Raw genomic sequence first — 25,472 nt, forward strand, 5'->3', positions numbered from 1 at the left:
CTAACTGATCTTAGCTATTTTAGATTTGAACCGACCCTCAGAATTTCTCTGGATCGTTTTTCCTTTGGTTTACTGACAGATTTGCTCAAACTAAAATGTCTGAGGATAATTTGGGATACCAATACATCCTCCCCAGACCCATTGATTTCTCTTTGACTTCTGACAGACAAAAGTAAATAGAGTAAAGGGCGAGATTCAGCACAAAAAGAGAACACCTTCAGACCAATGGTCATATACACCTGATTCAACTCAGTAGATGAATCAGGTGTGTTAGTGCTGGGCTGGAAAAAAAGCATGCACACACTACATCCCTCCAGGACCACCAGGGTCAGTGACCTCTGCTTTAGATTCCACCACCCTCTTCCCCTCCCTCTCAGGCCTTGGAGAAGGTGGTAGCAGAGGAGGTGCCCGGTTGTGCCGGGGATAAACCGGCGTTGTTGTTGTTCCCATGAGCGTGCATATGACCATGCCCGTGCACGCTCCCGTGCACACCCGCGTGCTCGTTCCCCTCTGCGCCTCCAGTGGACCCCCAGCGGTCGGCGTGGCAGCGTCGGCGAGCGTTCATGAAGAAGTTGGAAACGGTGGAGAGCTCCAGGCCTAGCTGATGGCTGATGGTGATCTGCATCTCCTTGGATGGACGGCGGTTCTCCCTAAAGATGGCCGCCAGCGTGCGGCGCTGCAGGTCCGTGAATACCAACCGCTGTTTCTTGGGGACCAGGTTCCTCTCACGACCCTGGTCCTGCTCCTTCCGCTTACAGGCTGCAGAGGAAGAAGACGGGGAGAAGGGAGGGGGAGAGTTTAGTTTCCTCCTGTCTTCCAAGCTCTTTCCAAGAGCATTTGCCCATATTGTTGAATTTGGCCCTCATTTTACTGGCAATATTGATAATATACAAAAGTATATCTCAAACAGGAACCTCCTACATGAAATGGAGAGGGGGTGAAGAGAGGGAGGGAAATAGTAAGTGGGGAGGAGATAATTAAAGGAGGGATGGAGTAAGTGGGGGGGACATAATTAAAGGATGGATGCAGGCAGAGATGAGCAGTATTTCTGTTCTGTGTATTTGAAATATCTATTTCAGTTACTTCTGAGTATTTTGTCATTTGAATTGCACTGGGCTGAACTACAATCCAATATTTGTTGTAACAAAGATAATTTTGAGAGCTGTAATTAGTATTTTCAAATTACTTTTCCATACCATTTATTCTAGCAGTTCAGCCTTCATTGGTATCAGAATTCTGATAGTACTATGGTGTGATAAGAGTGTCTACAAAATGAACTAATTATAAATGTAAAAATTAACAATATAGTATTATTGTAATGAGCTCCGCCCTGAAACAAGGCCAATAATAAATAATAAAACCAGAGTTCTTTGCGGTCCCTTTAAGTATGTTCAGTTTCACATTCTGTTACGTCCGTCGTTAGATGAATGAGACCAAAGCGCAGCGTTGAAAGTGTTCATGATTTTTAATACTGTACTCCGACAAAACAACAAAATACAAAACCGAACGTGACGTTCTGCAGGGCTAGACAGCAACTATGCAAAAACAAGATCCCACAACCTAAGGTGGGAAAAAAGGCTGCCTAAGTATGATCCCCAATCAGAGACAACGATAGACAGCTGCCTCTGATTGGGAACCATACCAGGCCAAACAAAGAAATAGGAATACTAGATTGCCCACCCAAATCACACCCTGACCTAACCAAATAGAGAAATAAAAAGGCTCTCTAAGGTCAGGGCGTGACACATACAGTATATATTTACATTTTGGTCCTTTAGCAGACACTCTTATGGGACAGAGGGACAGAGGGATGGAAGGATAAAATGAAGGAATGATATAGTGAATGGACAGGGCATCTGGGTGATGGAGAGGTGAGAGTGATAGAGTGGGAGAACAGATGAAAAGAAAAGAGGGGATAGGAGGAGAGGTGTAGTTACCCAACGGAGACATGATGTGATTTTGAGAGAAACAGGAGTGAGATGGGAGTTAGTTCAGCTAGTGTGTGTGTGTGTGTGTGTGTGTGTGTGTGTGTGTGTGTGTGTGTGTGTGTGTGTGTGTGTGTGTGTGTGTGTGTGTGTGTGTGTGTGTGTGTGTGTGTGTGTGTGTGTGTGTGTGTGTGTGTGTGTAAATTCCATTTTGAGATGAACTAGTTACTATTGGTAATCACTGTAATATTGCTTAAATCATGAGTTAGAAGTGGAAATACTGTTGCCTTGACAGTGATCGGCCTTGTGTCTCTCTGCGCTGCATTGGTAGCTAGTGGAGTGGTGGAGTGGAGAGTATTTTCTTGCTTTGTCGGCTGCTATAGTAGGCCTAGCGTTTCTGAGCCGTTCTGTACTGCTGCCCTAAAAGCTGCAATGATTGATTTTCCGCGGTTTTCTCCTGAACACTTGGTCCAGTAATCAGGGCTCCCTTCCCCACCCAATCGATCCATATTGATCCACGAGCCCGCGGTGTGTGTGTGTGTGTGTGTGTGTGTGCGTGCGTGCGTGCGTGCGTGCGTGCGTGCGTGCGTGCGTGCGTGCGTGCGTGCGTGCGTGCGTGTGTGTGTGTGTGTGTGTACACCCGTGTGCATGCTTGAGCACGCGCGCGAGTCCACTCACGGCAGGGGAGAAAGCGGGAGCGAGCATGTGACAGACAGCCAGAGAAGAAATTGTTTATCTCGGGAGGAACAAAGAGCCGTGGTCAGACTGGTATTGAAGTTATAGAAAAACACAAAGGAATGCCTTTTCTCCTCTTACAGTGTGTGTGTGTGTGTGTGTGTGTGTGTGTGTGTGTGTGTGTGTGTGTGTGTGTGTGTGTGTGTGTGTGTGTGTGTGTGTGTGTGTGTGTGTGTGTGTGTGTGTGTGTGTGTGTGTATCTGACTGAGAGTAATGTTCTCTGCAATGTAGAGGTGCTGTATGAAAATGATGGATGACTGAATGGCAGGTTTAGACCACAGCAGTAAACAGATTTGACTGTGTGGAGGCGATCAATATGTGTGTGTGTGTGTGTGTGTGTGTGTGTGTGTGTGTGTGTGTGTGTGTGTGTGTGTGTGTGTGTGTGTGTGTGTGTGTGTGTGTGTGTGTGTGTGTGTGTGTGTGTGATTTTGCAGTAAAGGTTGATGTGTGTGTATAGGCCAATAAACTGTAGGCTGTGTGTGTGTGTGTGGGGGGGGGGGGGGGGGGGGGGGGCAATGGGAGTGTGTGTGGTCTGTTTTTATACTGTAGGCTGTGTATGGGGGGGGGGGGGGGGGCAATGGGAGTGTGTGTGGTCTGTTTTTATACTGTAGGCTGTGTGTGTGGGGGGGGGGGGGGCAATGTGAGTGTGTGTGGTCTGTTTTTATACTGTAGGCTGTGTATGGGGGGGGGGGGGGGCAATGGGAGTGTGTGTGGTCTGTTTTTATACTGTAGGCTGTGTATGGGGGGGGGGCAATGTGAGTGTGTGTGGTCTGTTTTTATACTGTAGGCTGTGTGTGTGGGGGGGGGGGGGCAATGTGAGTGTGTGTGGTCTGTTTTTATACTGTAGGCTGTGTGTGTGGGGGGGGGGGGGGGCAATGTGAGTGTGTGTGGTCTGTTTTTATACTGTAGGCTGTGTATGGGGGGGGGGGGGGCAATGGGTGTGTGTGTGGTCTGTTTTTATACTGTAGGCTGTGTATGGGGGGGGGGGGGGCAATGGGAGTGTGTGTGGTCTGTTTTTATACTGTAGGCTGTGTATGGGGGGGGGGGGCAATGTGAGTGTGTGTGGTCTGTTTTTATACTGTAGGCTGTGTGTGTGGGGGTGGGGGGGGGCAATGTGAGTGTGTGTGGTCTGTTTTTATACTGTAGGCTGTGTGTGTGGGGGGGGGGGGGGCAATGTGAGTGTGTGTGGTCTGTTTTTATACTGTAGGCTGTGTGTGTGGGGGGGGGGGGGGGGCAATGTGAGTGTGTGTGGTCTGTTTTTATACTGTAGGCTGTGTATGGGGGGGGGGGGGGGCAATGGGTGTGTGTGTGGTCTGTTTTTATACTGTAGGCTGTGTATGGGGGGGGGGGGCAATGTGAGTGTGTGTGGTCTGTTTTTATACTGTAGGCTGTGTATGGGGGGGGGGGCAATGTGTGTGTGTGTGGTCTGTTTTTATACTGTAGGCTGTGTGTGTGGGGGTGGGGGGGGGCAATGTGAGTGTGTGTGGTCTGTTTTTATACTGTAGGCTGTGTGTGTGGGGGGGGGGGGGGGGGGCAATGTGAGTGTGTGTGGTCTGTTTTTATACTGTAGGCCGTGTGTGTGGGGGGGGGGGGGGCAATTTGAGTGTGTGTGGTCTGTTTTTATGTCTCTGAAAGCATAGCATGCAGACCTTCACGTATCCCCATTACTCCAAATATCTGACCAGTTATTTTCTGACATTTATTCTCCCATTCAAGCTAATATGATATATCTCGGGTTCGTTTGTCCTTCAGTCCTATAGGTAGTAATTACTCAACTAATTGTCTCTCCAAGTCTTCAGTCTGGCATTAACAACTGTTTACTGACACAAACACACACACACACACACACACACACACACACACACACACACACACACACACAAACACACACACACACACAAACACACACACACACACGTACCACACTTCACACTAACTCTATAGTGTTCCACTTTTCTCCACATTCTGGGTCAAAAGCACAGCAGCAGTCCATCCACTCCAGTCTGCTTCGTCTGTTGCTCCCCTTGATGTTCTCAATTGTTTTAATTTGCCCTCAGATTGATAGTCCCCATATCGATTGATCTGCTCTTCAAACCCATTTCAAGGAACGTTTTTTTCAATTCATTTAGGCTCGGCCTTGCCAAGCTCTCCCCTGGCTTTCTAAGTGACGTTTCAACTCAACTCAATACTGGCTAATGTAATGACTGAATACTAGTGCTAATATACTGATAATTTTAAACGTAATGCCTGTTTTCAAACAACTACTGCTACTGGCCATTTTACAATGCCAACACCACTCTCCCCTCAGATTCTCTCCTATTAGCTCAACCAGTAGCGTCGTAAACACTTGAGAGCCAGACCCCCACGGTAGTCCTACATGAGAAATCGACTGTACAAGAAGTTAACACATACTGCACTAGGAGGTAACTTTGTCGAAGCATGACCTTCATCTACATTATCAATGTTTTTCCAAACGTCGCTTTTTTGTGTCAGCAATTAGACAATTAGGCAATTAGGCAATTTGTCTAGTTACCCCCAGGACTCTACTTAGAATGGTCAATACATTTTAGCTATATTTTTTTTACATAATATTGTTCTTACAGATGTATGCTATTATCCAGAGACTTATGGAGTGAGACTTAACCTATGGGTTAATTCTAATCAAACCAACTGCATCAAGCACCATTCAAATTACTTTCAATTTATAAGGTGAAAGGTCAAAGACGCTTCTTCTATACTTAAGCAATAATGCATGAGAGGGTGTGGTATATGGCCAATATACCACGGCTAAGGGCTGTTCTTTAGCACAACGCAATGCGGAGTGCCCGTATACAGCCCTTAGCCGTGGTATATTGGCAATATAACACGCACCCCTGAGGTCCCTTATTGTTATTATAAACTGGTTACCAACGTAATTAGAGCAGTAAAAATAAATGTTTTGTCATACCCCTGGTATACCTGATATACCACGGCTTTCAGCCAATCAGCATTCAGGACTCGAACCACCCAGTTTATACTTCATGTTTTGATACATGACATGACTGCCACTGAGTTGTCAGAATCTGTGATAACCAACCACACATCTCAAATCTAGGTTTGTTTTGCGCAGTTACCACAGCATTCAAATAATTGATTTACAGATATTTACCAAGAACAACCGTACACTGTAGACCTACTCTCTCCTTCCCGTGCAGTCTCTTTCCTTTTTGAAAGGTTCAATTGCAAAAGAAAGGAAGTGTAGCCTCCCTCCTCATCATAATGATTCGCTCCCATACTTACAACGTCATGTACGCGTGTCGTCACACTTAAAGATGAGAAGGGTAGCAGGTGGTTGGTAGAACTATACTTCCTTACTGTGAGCTCTGCCACTTGACAGAGTGGAGGACATGGAGGAAACATGAGAGATAGCTTAGAAAGGGCCTGTACACTGAGATTTACAGTGTAAGGATATAGTAGACCTAATCTAGGGATTAGGCTATTGGGAGATAGTACCCTTATAGAAAGCTACCTTGGACTCAGGTCAGGATCATAGGATGGACATCATTTAGGCTGGAAAAGGCACCAGGGTAGCCTACATAAAGGCGCTGATGACATCCAACTGACGCAAATATCGGTGTGTTTGTTAATAAATAAATAAAATGTTCCGAGCACAGTTTGGGTGAAAGTAACTATGTTATTATAGGTTTATACAATTGCAAAAGCTTATCTAAAACATTTGCATAAAAGGCCTGAAAAAATATGCAAATAGGCATGTGCAAACACTGCAAAAATCCTGACCCAAACATTGGCAAGCAGGGGTTTATGTATAAACACTTCAATGCATATGTGTTATCTTAGGTTTGATGATGAAAATTTTATTTAATTAAAATGACTGTGTGTTTTCAAAGGATCCTTAAAGGTGCTGTATTTTGCCCTTTAAGTGTGTGTGTGTGTGTGTGTGTGTGTGTGTGTGTGTGTGTGTGTGTGTGTGTGTGTGTGTGTGTGTGTGTGTGTGTGTGTGCGTGCGTGCGTGCGTGCGTGTGTGTGTGTGTGCGTTTCATAACTGACCGCACCGTGCTGCTATAGCGGTGTGCCTGGGACCGAGGCTGGGGCGGAATGACGTGATCGCGTTTTGCGTGCGGTGAGACGAGCCTTCTCCCTTACCGGCCGGACTACTGCAGGCGAGAAACAGTTTATGTCAATCAATCACTGTCCGTCACACCTTTGAGATCTACGCTCATTGATTGTATTGATTAGAGCCAATGCATTCTGTAAAGTCAACGGTTGGGTTCCCACAGAGGCATGCCGAGCAACAGCCGTCCCTACATCAGAAGCTGCTGTAATTCATTGAAAATGGATTGATTTTGCTGAAACATTTCGTTCATTTGTTGATGAAATCCTTTTCTTTCTAATGTAGCCTAAGACAAGCAAGTAATTGCAGTTGAATGATCTTCTCGTTGCTACTATACCTTTGAAAATGCATTTACATTATATATTCATTGCAGATATTATTTTATCAAACTGTAACAATGAATGTTTGGGAAAATAATTCACAATATTGTGAACCTAAATATTTCGGAAATGTAGAGATTCTTCCTAGCCATTTGTTATTCGCGGCATAGCCTATAAAGTGAAAGGAGACAACTGCTGTTTATTCGATAGAACAATAAGGTTTCAGAAATAGTTTATTATGCAATTTATTCTTAAAAGCTATCCTATTGTGCACACGATATTTATTTAAAACAGTTTATTCGTATGGTGTTTGTACTATGGGGCAGTGCTTGACCTGGACTGAAAAAGTTTTCGGTAGTAATTCCGGTGCTGGTACTGTTTATATTTAGGTGCAGGAGCTCCACAATACTTTGAGATTCTATAAGAGAAACAGGAGCTCAAGCAGTAGAACATTTCAGGTGCCGGTTAGCTCCTGCCAAGTCAAGCACTGGTATTGAGTTGAAAAGGCTATGCCTGAGCCTCTCGGGCTCCCGAGTGGCGCAGGGGTCTAAGGCACTGCACCTCAGAGCTAAAGACGTCACTACAGACCCTAGTACGATTCCAGGCTGTATCACAAACGGCCGTGATTGAAAGTCCCATTGGGCGGCGCACGATTGGCCCAGCGTCGCCCGGGTTAGGGTTTGACCGGGGTAGGCCGTAATTGTAAATAAGAATTTGTTCTGACTTGCCTAGTTAAATAAAGGTTCAAAAAAATACAAATGTATAGCCTATATGTCACAGGCTCTTAATGCTAAATTAATTTGGCTACACGGTTAAAATAAGGGGCTTTAGAGTTCAGAACATGGTTTAGTTTTTCCTCCAAATTATGGATAACATTAAAATAATAATATGTAGCAACAAATTGAATAAATAAATAAAACTAAGGAAACCGAGAAATAAGTGATGCGTATGTATCGTATTTATTCATGCATATTTACAATTGTTTATGAAAATAGGAAAAAGTAAACTGATGCGGATTCGTGTACATTTAGATCATATCATGCACGACTTGACTATTTCAGCAAGCCATGTTTTACTTTTCTGCCGTTTGGCTGTGAGAAAAAGAGACAAATAAATGTTTCTTTTAAGTAGGCTTATTTACATCATTAGTTGTTGTATTTCTTTTGGTACATTTTTGTCAAATAATTTCATCAATGAAATATGTATAGAAGTAGCCAAAAAATATATTATTATTACAAAAGATAAATCAAATAAACCGGTGACCGTTCCTCATGTTATGCGCATGTTTCCGTCTTCCATTTCATTTAATTGAAGTTGTGTAAATGTAACGTTAGTGTTATTATTGTACATTCTAAACATGAGAATAGGTGTAAATTCGACAGAAATATCCACACACACACACACACACACACACACACACACACACACACACACACACACAGGTTTCAAGTAGCCTAGTGAATGCACTGCTGGGTTTACAAAACGGACATTTGGGGAATAGGGACTGGCTAAGTCAGCTTGTCATCTTTTTAAGGGGCACAATGTTGCCACCAAACGTTATATATTCCCTTCAAAATGCAAATACGAATGCCAACGTTGTTCAGTCCATGGACAGCGCCAAAACTGAGATAATGAATGTTCAGAACCACGGACAGCGCCTATACTGACAGAATGAATGGTCAGAACCACGGACAGCGCCAATACTGAGATAATGAATGGTCAGAACCACGGACAGCGCCAATACTGAGATAATGAATGGTCAGAACCACGGACAGCGCCTATACCGAGAGAATGAATGGTCAGAGCCACGGACAGCGCCAATACTGAGATAATGAATGGTCAGAACCACGGACAGCGCCTATACCGAGAGAATGAATGGTCAGAACCACGGACAGCGCCAATACTGAGATAATGAATGGTCAGAACCACGGACAGCGCCTATACGGAGAGAACTATGTTCAGAACTACGAACAGCACATCTCCAGCCGAACCCTCCCAGCTGAGCGTGTCTACGAATATTCATGCAGAGATCTGATCCCCAGTCTTTCATTACCTTTTACAAGGCTACAAATAATTCGACAATTTAGGCTTTTTTATGTTTTAAAATGAATTCCTCCGTTACAGCCCAGATGAGAGAATGATTGTATATGTTATGTAAATATTGACCTATTCCCCTTTGATAGTCTTCATAACACTAACAATAATAATGAATTATATATAGCGCTACCCAAAACTTAACCCTGAACCATTCTGAGTTAATGCCTAACCTTAATAACTTGGAATTAATGCCTGAACTTGGATTGCAACTTCGAAATTTGACGTTTGAGAAACATGGATGAAGATGTAATTCTGAGACTGGGAGAGCTGGTAGCAGTAAACATGGATGTTTATTCTGTAGTAGCAGGGAGGACCATTGATGGAGAGTCAATGATGCAGAGGGGAGAGGAGGGGGAGGAAAGGGGAGGGATGGATCTGCTCGGCTGGCTTCTGCTGGTGCAGTGCCAGAGATGGAGGGAGACTGAGAGAGAGAGCGAGAGAGCAGAGGAGAGGAAATCGATACCGATTCTGAGCGAGTCAGATAAGCCTGAACAATGTATAGTGCAGACACACTGTATAACCCAATCAAACATGTACACACCACACACAAACACAAACACACACGCACACGCACGCACACACGCACACACACAGTACAATGTGCATGCATGCCTCCATAAAGATGCATTACATACCCCATAAACCATAGCAACCTTTAAAAACGGAATGACATCACAAGCCTGGATTGCATTAAGGTGGTTTTGCTGACATAAGCAGAAATGGATCGTTAATATGGAAGACTACATACACTAGAATCCTCTGTTAAAAAACACTGCCTTTGTCTTGCGAGGGCTATTCTATGTAAATCTGTCTCCTTTCTACAAGATATTCTTTATCATAAAATTACTTTCAGGTTTCAATAGAGGTTCAATTCAAAAGTGTTAGGATATGCAGTTGTTGTTGACCACATATTTAACCAGTGCGTTCTTAGTGTCTGAGGTGTGATGTTTGTGTTTTTCTACAGGTTTAAACAGCATGTTATACACAATTCTGTTTGTAGGTACCACACCTATGTCGGGGTTGTGTTTGACGCTGTGTGTTAACCACACATTTGGCTTTGCTTACTCAGAAGTGAGTCTCTTACCAGGGCTACGCCACTCTACTCCTCCTTCTCTCTCTTCCTTCCACTCTCCTCCATCTCCCTCTCCCTCATGCTTATCAATTATTAAAGTCTCTATCGATCCTTTCACTACCCTACCTCTATCAGCCTGTTCACACAAAGCCCAAACTCCCCAACTCTGAATCAATCCCAGCTCTCGCTCTCTTTTTTCACATATCACTCTGTTTTTGTTTACGTTTTGATAGAGTTCGTTTACTTGCAGCGATCTGAAAAACCAAGAACACGGGGCTAAACTACAGATTGGCATTAATCTTTCATAGACGGCATCAAAGACATTGGTCAACAAAATATATGAATGGCGCTGGCAGTGTTGGGGTATGGGCGCCCCCACAACAGAGCGATAAGGGTATAATTAATCAATAAGCCACGAGGGGTGTGGTATATGGCCAATATACCACGGCTAAGGGCTGTTCTTAGGCACAACGCGGAGTGTCTGGATACAGCCCTTAGCCGTGGTATATTGGCCATATACCACATACCCCCGAGGTGCCTTATTGCTATTATAAACTGGTTACCAACGTAATTAGATCAGTAAAAATAAACGTTTTGTCATACCCGTTGTATACGACCACGGCTGTCAGCCAATCAACATTCAGGGATTGAACCACCCAGTTTATAAATAGTGTTATTCCATTCTGTAGATCACATTTCTAATAATAACATCTAATAATAACAACAATATTCTGAGCATTGAACCCTGATGAATATGATCAAACAGCATCTGACTTATGATCAGATTGTTCGCTCTGTCCCAGTTCTACCTCCACTATCACGAATTACACACCTGGGACCAGCTGTCCATTCAGAACCACAGTGCAGTCTGAATGATCAGGAACATGGACAGCTCCCCACCTCACGCCACAGCTCAGCTGGTATAGCTGAATCACATATGTTAGTGCTGGGCTGGAGCGAAAGCATGCCTACCTTGTAGCTCTCAAACCATGGTGAACACCAACTGACACAGTTGCAGAGAAAGAATGAACCACAAAGACAACTGCTGTACACCATAGACCAAATCCTGACTTAATAATATGCTAATTAGCAGGCGCTTTTATCCAAAGCAACTTACAGTCATGCTTGCATACGTTTAACATATGGGTGGTCCAGGGAATAATCAAACCAAACCCACTACCCTGGAGTTACAAGCGCCATGCTCTACCAACTGAGCTACAAAGGACAACTTAATGGTCCAATGCAGACGTTTTTATATCAATATCAAATCATTTCTGGGTTTTAAATTAAAATTGTCAAAAAGAAGAAGAAAAATGCTTCTTAGCAAAGCAATATTTTTGCTAGGACAGTCTGGGAGTGGTCTTTGTGAGGAGAGGAAAACTGAAAACTAGCTGTGATTGGCAGAGAGGTTTGGAACTCTCTTTCTTATTGGTCTGTGAACTAAATGATTGCCTGGTGATGTCACCAGGCAGGCCAAAACTCCATCCCACCAAAACAGACTGAAATTTCAGGTGGTCTTTTCAAACAGCTCTTACACTAAAATGACACAGTAGATTTGCAGCTTTTCCTCCTCACATTTATCACATTATAGTAGATGGATTTCCTTCCTTCCTCGAGCTTTATCCCTCAACTCTGTTTCCTGCAGTGTGTGGGTTTCCAGTCCTCAAGCTTTATCCCTCAACTCTGTTTCCTGCAGTGTGTGGGTTTCCAGTCCTCGAGCTTTATCCCTCAACTCTGTTTCCTGCAGTGTGTGGGTTTCCAGTCCTCGAGCTTTATCCCTCAACTCTGTATCCTGCAGTGTGTGGGTTTCCAGTCCTCGAGCTTTATCCCTCAACTCTGTTTCCTGCAGTGTGTGGGTTTCCAGTCCTCAAGCTTTATCCCTCAACTCTGTTTCCTGCAGTGTGTGGGTTTCCAGTCCTCGAGCTTTATCCCTCAACTCTGTTTCCTGCAGTGTGTGGGTTTCCAGTCCTCAAGCTTTAACCATCAACTCTGTTTCCTGCAGTGTGTGGGTTTCCAGTCCTCGAGCTTTATCCCTCAACTCTGTTTCCTGCAGTGTGTGGGTTTCCAGTCCTCAAGCTTTATCCCTCAACTCTGTTTCCTGCAGTGTGTGGGTTTCCAGTCCTCGAGCTTTATCCCTCAACTCTGTATCCTGCAGTGTGTGGGTTTCCAGTCCTCGAGCTTTATCCCTCAACTCTGTTTCCCGCAGTGTGTGGGTTTCCAGTCCTCAAGCTTTATCCCTCAACTCTGTATCCTGCAGTGTGTGGGTTTCCAGTCCTCAAGCTTTATCCCTCAACTCTGTTTCCTGCAGTGTATGGGTTTCCAGTCCTCGAGCTTTATCCCTCAACTCTGTTTCCTGCAGTGTGTGGGTTTCCAGTCCTCGAGCTTTAACCATCAACTCTGTTTCCTGCAGTGTGTGGGTTTCCAGTCCTCGAGCTTTATCCCTCAACTCTGTTTCCTGCAGTGTGTGGGTTTCCAGTCCTCAAGCTTTATCCCTCAACTCTGTTTCCTGCAGTGTGTGGGTTTCCAGTTCTCAAGCTTTATCCCTCAACTCTGTTTCCTGCAGTGTGTGGGTTTCCAGTCCTCGAGCTTTATCCCTCAACTCTGTTTCCTGCAGTGTGTGGGTTTCCAGTCCTCAAGCTTTATCCCTCAACTCTGTTTCCTGCAGTGTGTGGGTTTCCAGTCCTCGAGCTTTATCCCTCAACTCTGTTTCCTGCAGTGTGTGGGTTTCCAGTCCTCAAGCTTTATCCCTCAACTCTGTTTCCTGCAGTGTGTGGGTTTCCAGTCCTCGAGCTTTATCCCTCAACTCTGTTTCCTGCAGTGTGTGGGTTTCCAGTCCTCGAGCTTTATCCCTCAACTCTGTATCCTGCAGTGTGTGGGTTTCCAGTCCTCGAGCTTTAACCATCAACTCTGTTTCCTGCAGTGTGTGGGTTTCCAGTCCTCGAGCTTTATCCCTCAACTCTGTATCCTGCAGTGTGTGGGTTTCCAGTCCTCGAGCTTTAACCATCAACTCTGTTTCCTGCAGTGTGTGGGTTTCCAGTCCTCGAGCTTTATCCCTCAACTCTGTTTCCTGCAGTGTGTGGGTTTCCAGTCCTCAAGCTTTATCCCTCAACTCTGTTTCCTGCAGTGTGTGGGTTTCCAGTCCTCAAGCTTTATCCCTCAACTCTGTATCCTGCAGTGTGTGGGTTTCCAGTCCTCGAGCTTTAACCATCAACTCTGTTTCCTGCAGTGTGTGGGTTTCCAGTCCTCGAGCTTTATCCCTCAACTCTGTTTCCTGCAGTGTGTGGGTTTCCAGTCCTCAAGCTTTATCCCTCAACTCTGTTTCCTGCAGTGTGTGGGTTTCCAGTCCTCGAGCTTTATCCCTCAACTCTGTTTCCTGCAGTGTGTGGGTTTCCAGTCCTCGAGCTTTATCCCTCAACTCTGTATCCTGCAGTGTGTGGGTTTCCAGTCCTCAAGCTTTATCCCTCAACTCTGTTTCCCGCAGTGTGTGGGTTTCCAGTCCTCGAGCTTTATCCCTCAACTCTGTATCCTGCAGTGTGTGGGTTTCCAGTCCTCAAGCTTTATCCCTCAACTCTGTTTCCTGCAGTGTATGGGTTTCCAGTCCTCGAGCTTTATCCCTCAACTCTGTTTCCTGCAGTGTGTGGGTTTCCAGTCCTCAAGCTTTAACCATCAACTCTGTTTCCTGCAGTGTGTGGGTTTCCAGTCCTCGAGCTTTATCCCTCAACTCTGTTTCCTGCAGTGTATGGGTTTCCAGTCCTCGAGCTTTATCCCTCAACTCTGTTTCCTGCAGTGTGTGGGTTTCCAGTCCTCGAGCTTTAACCATCAACTCTGTTTCCTGCAGTGTGTGGGTTTCCAGTCCTCGAGCTTTATCCCTCAACTCTGTTTCCTGCAGTGTGTGGGTTTCCAGTCCTCAAGCTTTATCCCTCAACTCTGTTTCCTGCAGTGTGTGGGTTTCCAGACCTCAAGCTTTATCCCTCAACTCTGTTTCCTGCAGTGTGTGGGTTTCCAGTCCTCGAGCTTTATCCCTCAACTCTGTTTCCTGCAGTGTGTGGGTTTCCAGTCCTCAAGCTTTATCCCTCAACTCTGTTTCCTGCAGTGTGTGGGTTTCCAGTCCTCGAGCTTTATCCCTCAACTCTGTTTCCTGCAGTGTGTGGGTTTCCAGTCCTCGAGCTTTATCCCTCAACTCTGTTTCCTGCAGTGTGTGGGTTTCCAGTCCTCAAGCTTTATCCCTCAACTCTGTTTCCTGCAGTGTGTGGGTTTCCAGTCCTCGAGCTTTATCCCTCAACTCTGTTTCCTGCAGTGTGTGGGTTTCCAGTCCTCGAGCTTTAACCATCAACTCTGTTTCCTGCAGTGTGTGGGTTTCCAGTCCTCGAGCTTTATCCCTCAACTCTGTTTCCTGCAGTGTGTGGGTTTCCAGTCCTCAAGCTTTATCCCTCAACTCTGTTTCCTGCAGTGTGTGGGTTTCCAGTCCTCAAGCTTTATCCCTCAACTCTGTATCCTGCAGTGTGTGGGTTTCCAGTCCTCGAGCTTTATCCCTCAACTCTGTTTCCTGCAGTGTGTGGGTTTCCAGTCCTCGAGCTTTATCCCTCAACTCTGTATCCTGCAGTGTGTGGGTTTCCAGTCCTCAAGCTTTATCCCTCAACTCTGTTTCCTGCAGTGTGTGGGTTTCCAGTCCTCGAGCTTTATCCCTCAACTCTGTATCCTGCAGTGTGTGGGTTTCCAGTCCTCGAGCTTTATCCCTCAACTCTGTTTCCTGCAGTGTGTGGGTTTCCAGTCCTCAAGCTTTATCCCTCAACTCTGTTTCCTGCAGTGTGTGGGTTTCCAGACCTCAAGCTTTAACCATCAACTCTGTTTCCTGCAGTGTGTGGGTTTCCAGTCCTCGAGCTTTATCCCTCAACTCTGTTTCCTGCAGTGTGTGGGTTTCCAGTCCTCGAGCTTTATCCCTCAACTCTGTATCCTGCAGTGTGTGGGTTTCCAGTCCTCAAGCTTTATCCCTCAACTCTGTTTCCTGCAGTGTGTGGGTTTCCAGTCCTCGAGCTTTATCCCTCAACTCTGTTTCCCGCAGTGTGTGGGTTTCCAGACCACTGAAGCAGCCTGTACGGTGCTAGTGGCAGTCATAATGGATGATAGGTTATGTTTTTTTGATGTACTGCAGAGAAGATGGCAGAGACAAAATGAGAGAGAGAGAGAGAAAGTAAGAGACAGACAGACAGACAGACAGACAGACAGACAGACAGACAGACAGACAGACAGACAGACAGACAGACAGACAGACAGACAGACAGACAGACAGACAGACAGACAGACAGACAGACAGACAGAGAGCGGGGGTTGGGAATGGGAAGCAACTTTATTGATTTCCTATGTGCAAAGCCAGGCAAACAGGGAAAGGACAGAGCTACACTATTAATGACAATCACTAGCACAGCTATACGGCTACAGCTATCTATCTATCTATCTACCTACCTACCTACCTACCTACAGTTGAAATCGGAAGTTTACATACACCTTAGCCAGATACATTTAAACTCCGTTTTTCACAATTCCTGACATTTAATCCGAGTAACAATTCCCTGTCTTAGGTCAGTTAGGATCACCACTTTATTTTAAGAATGTGAAATGTCAGAATAATAGTAGAGAGAATGATTTATTTCAGCTTTAATTTCTTTCATCACATTCCCAGTGGGTCAGAAGTTTACATACACTCAATTAGTATTTGGTAGCATTGCCTTTAAATTGTTTAAATTGGGTCAAACGTTTCGGGTAGCCTTCCACAAGCTTCCCACAATAATTTGGGTGAATTTTGGCCCATTCCTCCTGACAGAGCTGGTGTAACTGAGTCAGGTTTGTAGGCCTATTTGCTCGCACACGCTTTTTCAGTTCTGCCTACAAATCTTCTATAGGATTGAGGTCAGGGCTTTGTGATGGCCACTCCAATACCTTGACTTTGTTGTCCTTAAGCCATTTTGCCACAACTTTGGAAGTATGCTTGGGGTCATTGTCCATTTGGAAGACCCATTTGCGACCAAGCTCTAACTTCCTGACTGATGTCTTGAGATGTTTCTTCAATATATCCACATAATTTTCCTGCCTTATGATGCCATCTATTTTGTGAAGTGCAACAAAGCACCCCCACCACATGATGCTGCCACCCCCGTGCTTCACAGTTGGGATGGTGTTCTTTGGCTTGCAAGCCTCCCACTTTTTCCTCCAAACATAACGATGGTCATTATTGCCAAACAGTTCTATTTTTGTTTCATCAGACCAGAGGACATTTCTACAAAAAGTATGATCTTTGTCCCCATGTGCAATTGCAAACCGTAGTCTGGCTTTTTGGGGGGCGGTTTTGGAGCAGTGGCTTCTTCCTTGCTGAGCGGCCTTTCAGGTTGTGTCGATTTAGGACTCGTTTTACTGTGGATATTGATACTTTTGTACCTTGTTCTGGGATTGTTCTGGGATTGATTTGCACTTTTCGCACCAAAGTACATCCATCTCTAGGAGACAGAACGCGTCTCCTTCTTGATCGGTATGACGGCTGCATGGTCCCATGGTTTTTATACTTGCGTACTATTGTTTGTACAGACGAACGTGGTACCTTCAGGTGTTTGGAAATTGCTCCCAAGGATGAACCAGACTTGTGGAGGTCTACAATTTTTTGGCTGATCTCTTTTGATTTTCCCATGATGTCAAGCAAAGAGGCCCTGAGTTTGAAGGTAGGCCTTGAAATACATCCACAGGTACACCTCCAATTGACTCAAATGATGTCAATTAGCCTATCAGAAGCTTCTAAAGCCATGACATCATTTTCTGGAATTTTCCAAGCTGTTTAAAGGCACAGTCAACTTAATGTATGTAAACTTCTGACCCACTGGATTTGTGATACAGTGAATTTTAAGTGAAATAATCTGTCTGTAAACAATTGTTGGAAAAATTACTTGTGTCATGCACAAAGTAGATGTCCTAACCGACTTGCCAAAACTGTAGTTTATTGACAAGAAATTTGTGGAGCGGTTGAAAAACAAGTTGTAATGACTCCAACCTAAGTGTATGTAAACTTCTGACTTCAACTGTATATATCCATCTACCTACAGTGGAGCAAAAAAGTATTTAGTCAGCCACCAATTGTGCAAGTTCTCCCACTTAAAAAGATGAGAGAGGCCTGTAATTTTCATCATATGTACACTTCAACTATGACAGACAAAATGAGAAAAACAAATCCAGAAAATCACATTGTAGGATTTTTAATGAATTTATTTGCAAATTATGGTGGAAAATAAGTATTTGGTCAATAACAAAAGTTTATCTCAATACTTTGTTATATACCCTTTGTCTTCACAAGTCTTCACAAGGTTTTCACACACTGTTGCTGGTATTTTGGCCCATTCCTCCATGCAGATCTCCTCTAGAGCAGTGATGTTTTGGGGCTGTTGCTGGGCAACACGGACTTTCAACTCCCTCCAAAGATTTTCTATGGGGTTGAGATCTGAAGACTGGCTAGGCCACTCCAGGACCTTGAAATGCTTCTTACGAAGCCACTCCTTCGTTGCCCGGGCGGTGTGTTTGGGATCATTGTCATGCTGAAAGACCCAGCCACGTTTCATCTTCAATGCCCTTGCTGATGGAAGGAGGTTTTCACTCAAAATCTCACGATACATGGCCCCATTCATTCTTTCCTTTACACGGATCAGTCGTCCTGGTCCCTTTGCAGAAAAACAGCCCCAAAGCATGATGTTTCCACCCCCATGCTTCACAGTAGGTATGGTGTTCTTTGGATGCAACTCAGCATTCTTTGTCCTCCAAACACGACGAGTTGAGTTTTTACCAAAAAGTTATATTTTGGTTTCATCTGACCATATGACATTCTCCCAATCTTCTTCTGGATCATCCAAATGCTCTCTAGCAAACTTCAGACGGGCCTGGACATGTACTGGCTTAAGCAGGGGGACACGTCTGGCACTGCAGGATTTGAGTCCCTGGCGGCGTAGTGTGTTACTGATGGTAGGCTTTGTTACTTTGGTCCCAGCTCTCTGCAGGTCATTCACTAGGTCCCCCCGTGTGGTTCTGAGATTTTTGCTCACTGTTCTTGTGATCATTTTGACCCTACGGGGTGAGATCTTGCGTGGAGCCCCAGATCGAGGGAGATTATCAGTGGTCTTGTATGTCTTCCATTTCCTAATAATTGCTCCCACAGTTGATTTCTTCAAACCAAGCTGCTTACCTATTGCAGATTCAGTCTTCCCAGCCTGGTGCAGGTCTACAATTTTGTTTCTGGTGTCCTTTGACAGCTCTTTGGTCTTGGCCATAGTGGAGTTTGGAGTGTGACTGTTTGAGGTTGTGGACAGGTGTCTTTTATACTGATAACAAGTTCAAACAGGTGCCATTAATACAGGTAACGAGTGGAGGACAGAGGAGCCTCTTAAAGAAGAAGTTACAGGTCTGTGAAAGCCAGAAATCTTGCTTGTTTGTAGGTGACCAAATACTTATTTTCCACCATAATTTGCAAATAAATTCATAAAAAATCCTACAATGTGATTTTCTGGATTTTTTTTCTCATTTTGTCTATCATAGTTGAAGTGTACCTATGATGAAAACTACAGGCCTCTCTCATCTTTTTAAGTGGGAGAACTTGCACAACTGGTGGCTGACTAAATACTTTTTTGCCCCACTGTATCTATCTGGCTTTTTCACTGTATTTTTTAGATATGCTACCTATCAGGAAAAGGTTGCACCAGTATCCATTCTGTAGCTGTAGAACTTCAAACAAATCTTGCACTGTCTGACCTGTGGAGTAGACAGTGTGACAGTGCAGAGGAATCAGTGGTATTGACTGTAACACCTGTAGACAGTGTGACAGTGCAGAGGAATCAGTGGTATTGACTGTAACACCTGTAGACAGTGTGACAGTGCAGAGGAATCAGTGGTATTGACTGTAACACCTGTAGACAGTGTGACAGTGCAGAGGAATCAGTGGTACTGACTGTAACACCTGTAGACAGTGTGACAGTGCAGAGGAATCAGTGGTACTGACTGTAACACCTGTAGACAGTGTGACAGTGCAGAGGAATCAGTGGTATTGACTGTAACACCTGTAGACAGTGTGACAGTGCAGAGGAATCAGTGGTATTGACTGTAACACCTGTAGACAGTGTGACAGTGCAGAGGAATCAGTGGTACTGACTGTAACACCTGTAGACAGTGTGACAGTGCAGAGGAATCAGTGGTACTGACTGTAACACCTGTAGACAGTGTGACAGTGCAGAGGAATCAGTGGTATTGACTGTAACACCTGTAGACAGTGTGACAGTGCAGAGGAATCAGTGGTATTGACTGTAACACCTGTAGACAGTGTGACAGTGCAGAGGAATCAGTGGTACTGACTGTAACACCTGTAGACAGTGTGACAGTGCAGAGGAATCAGTGGTACTGACTGTAACACCTGTAGACAGTGTGACAGTGCAGAGGAATCAGTGGTATTGACTGTAACACCTGTAGACAGTGTGACAGTGCAGAGGAATCAGTGGTATTGACTGTAACACCTGTAGACAGTGTGACAGTGCAGAGGAATCAGTGGTACTGACTGTAACACCTGTAGACAGTGTGACAGTGCAGAGGAATCAGTGGTACTGACTGTAACACCTGTAGACAGTGTGACAGTGCAGAGGAATCAGTGGTACTGACTGTAACACCTGTAGACAGTGTGACAGTGCAGAGGAATCAGTGGTATTGAGTGTAACACCTGTGAAAATGATGTACTACAAGAACCCCAATCTCCAACAACCTGCTAGCAGCTTCAACAGTCTGTGTCCTTATGGACCCCTGAACTAGCCTGCTGATCCAGTCTGTTTGTGATTTTACCAACTCCTTTTTTTGTGTTGGTTCATTGCCTTGCCAAATATGCATGGTATGACAACGAGATAGAAGGATTGGGACCAGGCTACTCTTGAACACATACACACAGGAAACTTGGTTGTGATTTGGTGCGATCAGCATTTCAACTCAACACATGCTTGCTGACACACAAACACACACACAAAGGCTTACACACACACACTTATCATGAGTCAATAACTCATCAGCCATTCAGATGTATATGATTTTTTGTGGGGAGGGGTACTTGTGGGGAGGGGTACTAAAATCAACCCCTCTGGGCACTAATCACAAAATAATGCACACCACTACACCGTGTTCAGAGTGATCTTCCGTTTGACAGATTAGAATGGAGAAAAGACACATATATAAAGAGATCACATATAAGCTTTGTATGATTTAGCCTAGTTGTTTCTACAGTTTGTTTATGAGTAAATTAAACTATTAAAGCATATGAACGGAAATGATATGCCAATGGAATATTCAGTTATTATACAGAGTGAGAACGTTTTCACCATGATTAGAGGAAGGAACCTTTATATAACAAGGCAAGTCAGTTAAGAACAAATTCTTATTTACAATGACAGCCTACCAAAAGGCAAAAGGCCTCCTACGGGGATGGGGGCTGGGAATTTAAAATATATATATATAAATATAGGACAAAACACACATCACGACAAGAGAGACACCACAACACTACATAAAGAGAGACCTAAGACAACAACATAGCATGGCAGCAACACATGACAACACAGCATTGTAGCAACACAACATGACAACAACATGGCAGCAGCACAACATGGTAGCAACACAACATGGCAGCAGCACAACATGGTAGCAGCACAAAACATGGTACAAACATTATTGGGCACAACATGGTTTTGTCTGAAATTGTATGAAAACATCCCTCCTGTTTTACAGTAAAACTATACATTTTCTCATAAATGTAATAACCAATTGGAAAAACAACTCTAACTATAAGTTTTTCATTGGGGTTTATTATATTTTTTCTTGTACAATCATTTCAAATGTCTCTTGTTTTGAAATTATTGATTGGAAAACGATTGAAATGTAAAACATAAACGTGATAAAATGAATCAAACAAATCAACCGCAGAGAGAAAAAGTATAATTAAAACATGACGAAGGTGTTTGTGGTCTTTAGTTGGTCACTTAGGGCCTACTGTGGTGAAAATGTGTCCGTAGCAAGAAAATTCCTTTGCAAGAAAATAGTTTGTATTTTATAGTAAATGTTTTTCTATGGCCAAGGGATATGCTCGACAGCATTTTAAATATCGAAGTAAACTTAACAGGCAGGTAACCCGTGATACAGTATTCGGTATTCGACCAGGCAACTAAACGTCTGCGTCACCAAAGCAGGAGGAAGCCAGTGGTAGACAGACCGGACAACCCATAGGCCTATCTAGTCTAATTTTAGACCTTAAACTACAAAAGCTGCCTAAATGAAAAGCCGGCGCGGCCATGTGGTTAGCTGTCTTTCAGGTCTGGATTCGAATATTGATCCATGTGCCACATTTAAAAGGGGAGAGTGGGAACTCGCGTATTGACCGTGCAGCCAGAGGTCACGCGCCCCTCTCCTCCCGCGCGACTAGTTTGTAGGTTGACATGTATTGTCATGAATCTTGCCCTGGAGGCAGAACTGAGCGATATCCGCTAGATGGGCCAGCTGCTATATCGTAAAAATTCATGAAAACAAAAATGTGCTTTTTGGTCTTAATTAAAGGTTAGGGTTAAACATTAGGGTTAGCAGTGTGGTTAAGGTTAGGGTTAAGGTTAGGTTTAAACTCAGTTTGTATGACTTTGTGTCTATGCCAGCGTGCCAGCTAGTGAACTCTCTGCAGAGCTGCCTCCAGAACAATACTAATGACAATAAATACCAACCTGCGACTAGTTTAGGCCTTTATGTTCAAGCTGGCGGGGCAAGCGGGACCCATGAGAGGGAGTGACTGTGTGGGTGACATGTTTGGAACATATGGGATTCACTAGAGGGAACCACGATGGACAGGACGACATGTTTTAGACATAAAGTTTTATGTTTTTAGTCTCTGTCGCCTCCCTTATTATTATGGTATTTTATAGTTCTAGGCCACTAGCTATCTTTTAATTCTCGCCTAATAGTTTCCCCCTATTATTAAAGCACACAATGTAAATAACTTTGTGATTTCTGTCTGTAAATGTCAAGTGCTCTACAAATGCAATTTATTATTACACACACACACATCCGGCCTGGCGCGTGACAGAGCACACATATCTCCATAATACACCCAGAGCCTCATATTAGCCTTACATGACTATGAAATGTCCAGGTCCTCTTAATGGTTATATCAGGCTGCATGGGTAGCCGACAAAAACCATGTTAACGTTGGGCTGAGGTGTAACAGTGTGCATGCTGACAGGGATATCATGCAATCACTTTCACTGTACCGCAGATACTGTGTCTCTCAACAACAACAAAAACGGTGATTTAAAAAGAGAGAAAGATTCTCTCACAAAGTCTGCTCTGAAGTTTAAGACGTACTTGGTCTCGTTTTTGTCGCACCCGTTTTGCACTGACTATGGTGCTGAATCGTTTGGAAGTTGTGGTTTTGTCTGACGTGTATAACGTTCGTTTTACTGTGATTTTTCTTACAACGCTGGACGTCTTTAGCCTAAAATAAGTGAAATATAGCATATCAGGTTCATTATAGTAGTCTATACAGCTAGTTATTTATCGTAACATTAAATAGCGAGGGTTTGACAAAAGAGTGAAGATACTACGCTTTTATGCGTAAAACGTCAATAGTTACGATCGGCTGTTCAATACGCAGCCCACACGAGAAAGGCCGTGAGACCAGAAGCATCTTACCCGCCAACCGAAGGGCAGACATCCGCTGAAACTCGGGCTCCTGGAGCCACTTCCACATTCTCCTAAACGTCTCCCGGCCTGACTTGAGTTTACTCCACGGCTTGGGGTTCCGCAGAAGATCCGAGAGGGTTCCTTGGGACCGACATAGGATCCTCTGGGCGAAAATCGCCTGGGGAATTGAGTAGCGCTTCAGCTCTGCCGTTATCCGTTGAGCCACCTCTTTCGTGTTGATCTCCTCCGCCTGCCCTCCCGACCCTCCTCCCTGGCCGGACCCAGCCCCGTGCCTCTCTCGCTCGGCCAGCATCGCTGCCCCATTGGCCTGGGAGTGAAGGTGGCTGTGCGGATGGTGCATCCCGTTGAGGTTGGACATCATGCCATGCCCATGGCCGCCTAAACCCCTGGCAAGGTGCTCCTCGCTCCGGGACAGCATTGCGGCGTGGGACTCGAAGCCTGTCACGGGAGAGAGCATCTTGGCATCATTAGTAAGGTGAGCACTTGGACCGTAGGCTGAGAGCGTCTGCTGGGAGTTGTGCAAAGAGCCGAGACCGTTGGACAACGGGGAGAGTGACCCATGGACCATGCCGGACATATCTTTAGGGTAGTGGCCGTACAGGTTTCCCATAGACGCCAGACCCCGGTGGTCATCCCTCATCAACGTAAAGCTCCCACTGACGTTCCCCGCGGAGAGTCGCTGGTGGGCGGCTGCGTGGTGGTGGGAGTGTGGGTGTGGGTGGTGGAACTTGTCGGAAACCGTGGATATGGGAGGTAGGTGCTGGAGAGGGGTCAGGGTGGTGTAGGTGTTGCTCAGGCTCATCCCGGACTCGCACATGCTCATAGCCGGGTGGAGGTGACCAGAGAGCGCCGAGGGGTCTGTCCGGTAGTCCCCGGTACCATCCAGGATCGCGGCCATACTGGACACCATGGCCGACCGGCCGTGTGCGTGAGAAACCAGATTCCGGTGTGAAGGGGCGGAGGACTGCCGGGCGTGCGTGGAGCTCATCAGTTCCCCGGCCTGTGAGTGCGAGACGCCGTGGAGGTTTCCAAGGTTTTCCATTGTGAGTTCCATCACTGAAAGAATATATCTTTCTTGATCCCACCTCCCTCCCCTCCCTCTCTCTCCCGCTCCTTCTCGGTGCTTTCACTCAGACTCACACACACAGGCAGAGGCGCGCGCTCACTCTCCCTCTCTCAGACTCCTGAAGTGATAATATTACCAAACGATCTCAAAACCAATCCATTGATTAGAGTTTTTCTCCAGTCAATCCAACATGGTTTTTGTAAATAATTTATCTTGTTCCAAGGTAGGTAAATATCGCGTAAACTCCTCGTCCACGTTTGGCTCTGTTGTTGTCCTGTGTTATAGGCGCTCGTTGGCTATATCTCATCCCTTGTCCAACAGCACTTCCACTGAAAATTGGCTGAGCCGGGTATCAAGATGTATGTGGGCGCGCCCCTGTGTATTTAAAACGGGGACGGTTACGCGCATTATAGTCGTGTGGGATTCACAGACAGAACACACTGTATATGTGTGAAGAGTATGCTCTGGGCACACACTGGTTGAATAAACGTTGTTTCCACGTAATTTCAATGAATATACGTTGAACCAATGTGGAATATACGTTGAACTGACGTCTGTACCAGGGGGTCGGTCTGGCATCAAGTCATGCACCTGTGTATGTGTGTGTGTGCGCGCGCCCGCGCGTGCTTGAGAGATTTAAATGTAAAAGCCAAATGTTTTTAAAAGTAACAAACTCCAATCTATCTCTCCGAGTATACTTCATCACAGTATGCGCACAATTTGATTTTATTCACTCTGCACAAGTGCCCCTTCTACAGATAAACGTTGTTTTCCCACGGAGTGAATGGTTTGGCATTTATGCGCTTAGTGATAAACCTGATCAATGTATTGATTGACAGAGATGAATGATGTGGCCTGACCCTGTTAGGGGGTGGAGAGGTCACACAGATAGAATCCTAACGCCGTGCATGATGATATTGAGAAAAAAGGGCAAACCATATCCTGTTCTGAAGCGTTTCATTCTAAACTCCAGCTAGCGTTCTGAAATTCTGAGGTCCAGTGTTCTGAAGTTCTGAGGTCCAGCGTTCTGAAGTTCTGAGGTCCAGCGTGCTGAAGTTCTGAGGTCCAGCATTCTGAAGTTCTGAGGTCCAGCGTGCTGAAGTTCTGAGGTCCAGTGTTCTGAAGTTCTGAGATCCAGTGTAATGAAGTTCTGAGGTCCAGTGTTCTGAAGTTCTGAGGTCCAGTGTTCTGAAGTTCTGAGGTCCAGCATTCTGAAGTTCTGAGGTCCAGCGTGCTGAAGTTCTGAGGTCCAGTGTTCTGAAGTTCTGAGATACAGTGTTCTGAAGTTCTGAGGTCCAGTGTTCTGAAGTTCTGAGGTCCAGTGTTCTGAAGTTCTGAGGTCCAGCGTGCTGAAGTTCACTCGGCTGGTAAGTAGAGCCATTTGTTTGGCCCAAAAAACAGCTTA

The 25,472-nt window shown here is 45.0% G+C and overlaps 1 protein-coding gene across 1 annotated transcript; it reads right to left on the reverse strand.

Moving 5' to 3' along the window:
* Positions 1-373: 373 nt before the first annotated feature.
* On the reverse strand, positions 374-24,055 carry LOC120055349 (one cut domain family member 2-like). The gene is made up of 2 exons (XM_039003220.1): positions 22,990-24,055; positions 374-759 (listed from the first exon to the last, which is right to left on the reverse strand). The coding sequence occupies exons 1-2, from the start codon at positions 24,053-24,055 to the stop codon at positions 374-376; spliced, it is 1,452 nt and encodes a 483-aa protein (XP_038859148.1).
* Positions 24,056-25,472: the final 1,417 nt, after the last annotated feature.

Source organism: Salvelinus namaycush, chromosome 11 (genome assembly GCF_016432855.1).
Source record: "Salvelinus namaycush isolate Seneca chromosome 11, SaNama_1.0, whole genome shotgun sequence".
Taxonomy (NCBI): Eukaryota; Metazoa; Chordata; class Actinopteri; order Salmoniformes; family Salmonidae; genus Salvelinus; species Salvelinus namaycush.

Excerpts from the sequence above, each read along its gene's own strand:
- LOC120055349 (XM_039003220.1), bottom strand. The coding sequence starts at position 24,055 with ATGGAACTCACAATGGAAAACCTTGGAAACCTCCACGGCGTCTCGCAC. Across the intron at positions 760-22,989 it reads GTCTGCCCTTCGGTTGGCGG|CCTGTAAGCGGAAGGAGCAG; the intron begins GTAAGATGCTTC and ends CTTCCTCTGCAG.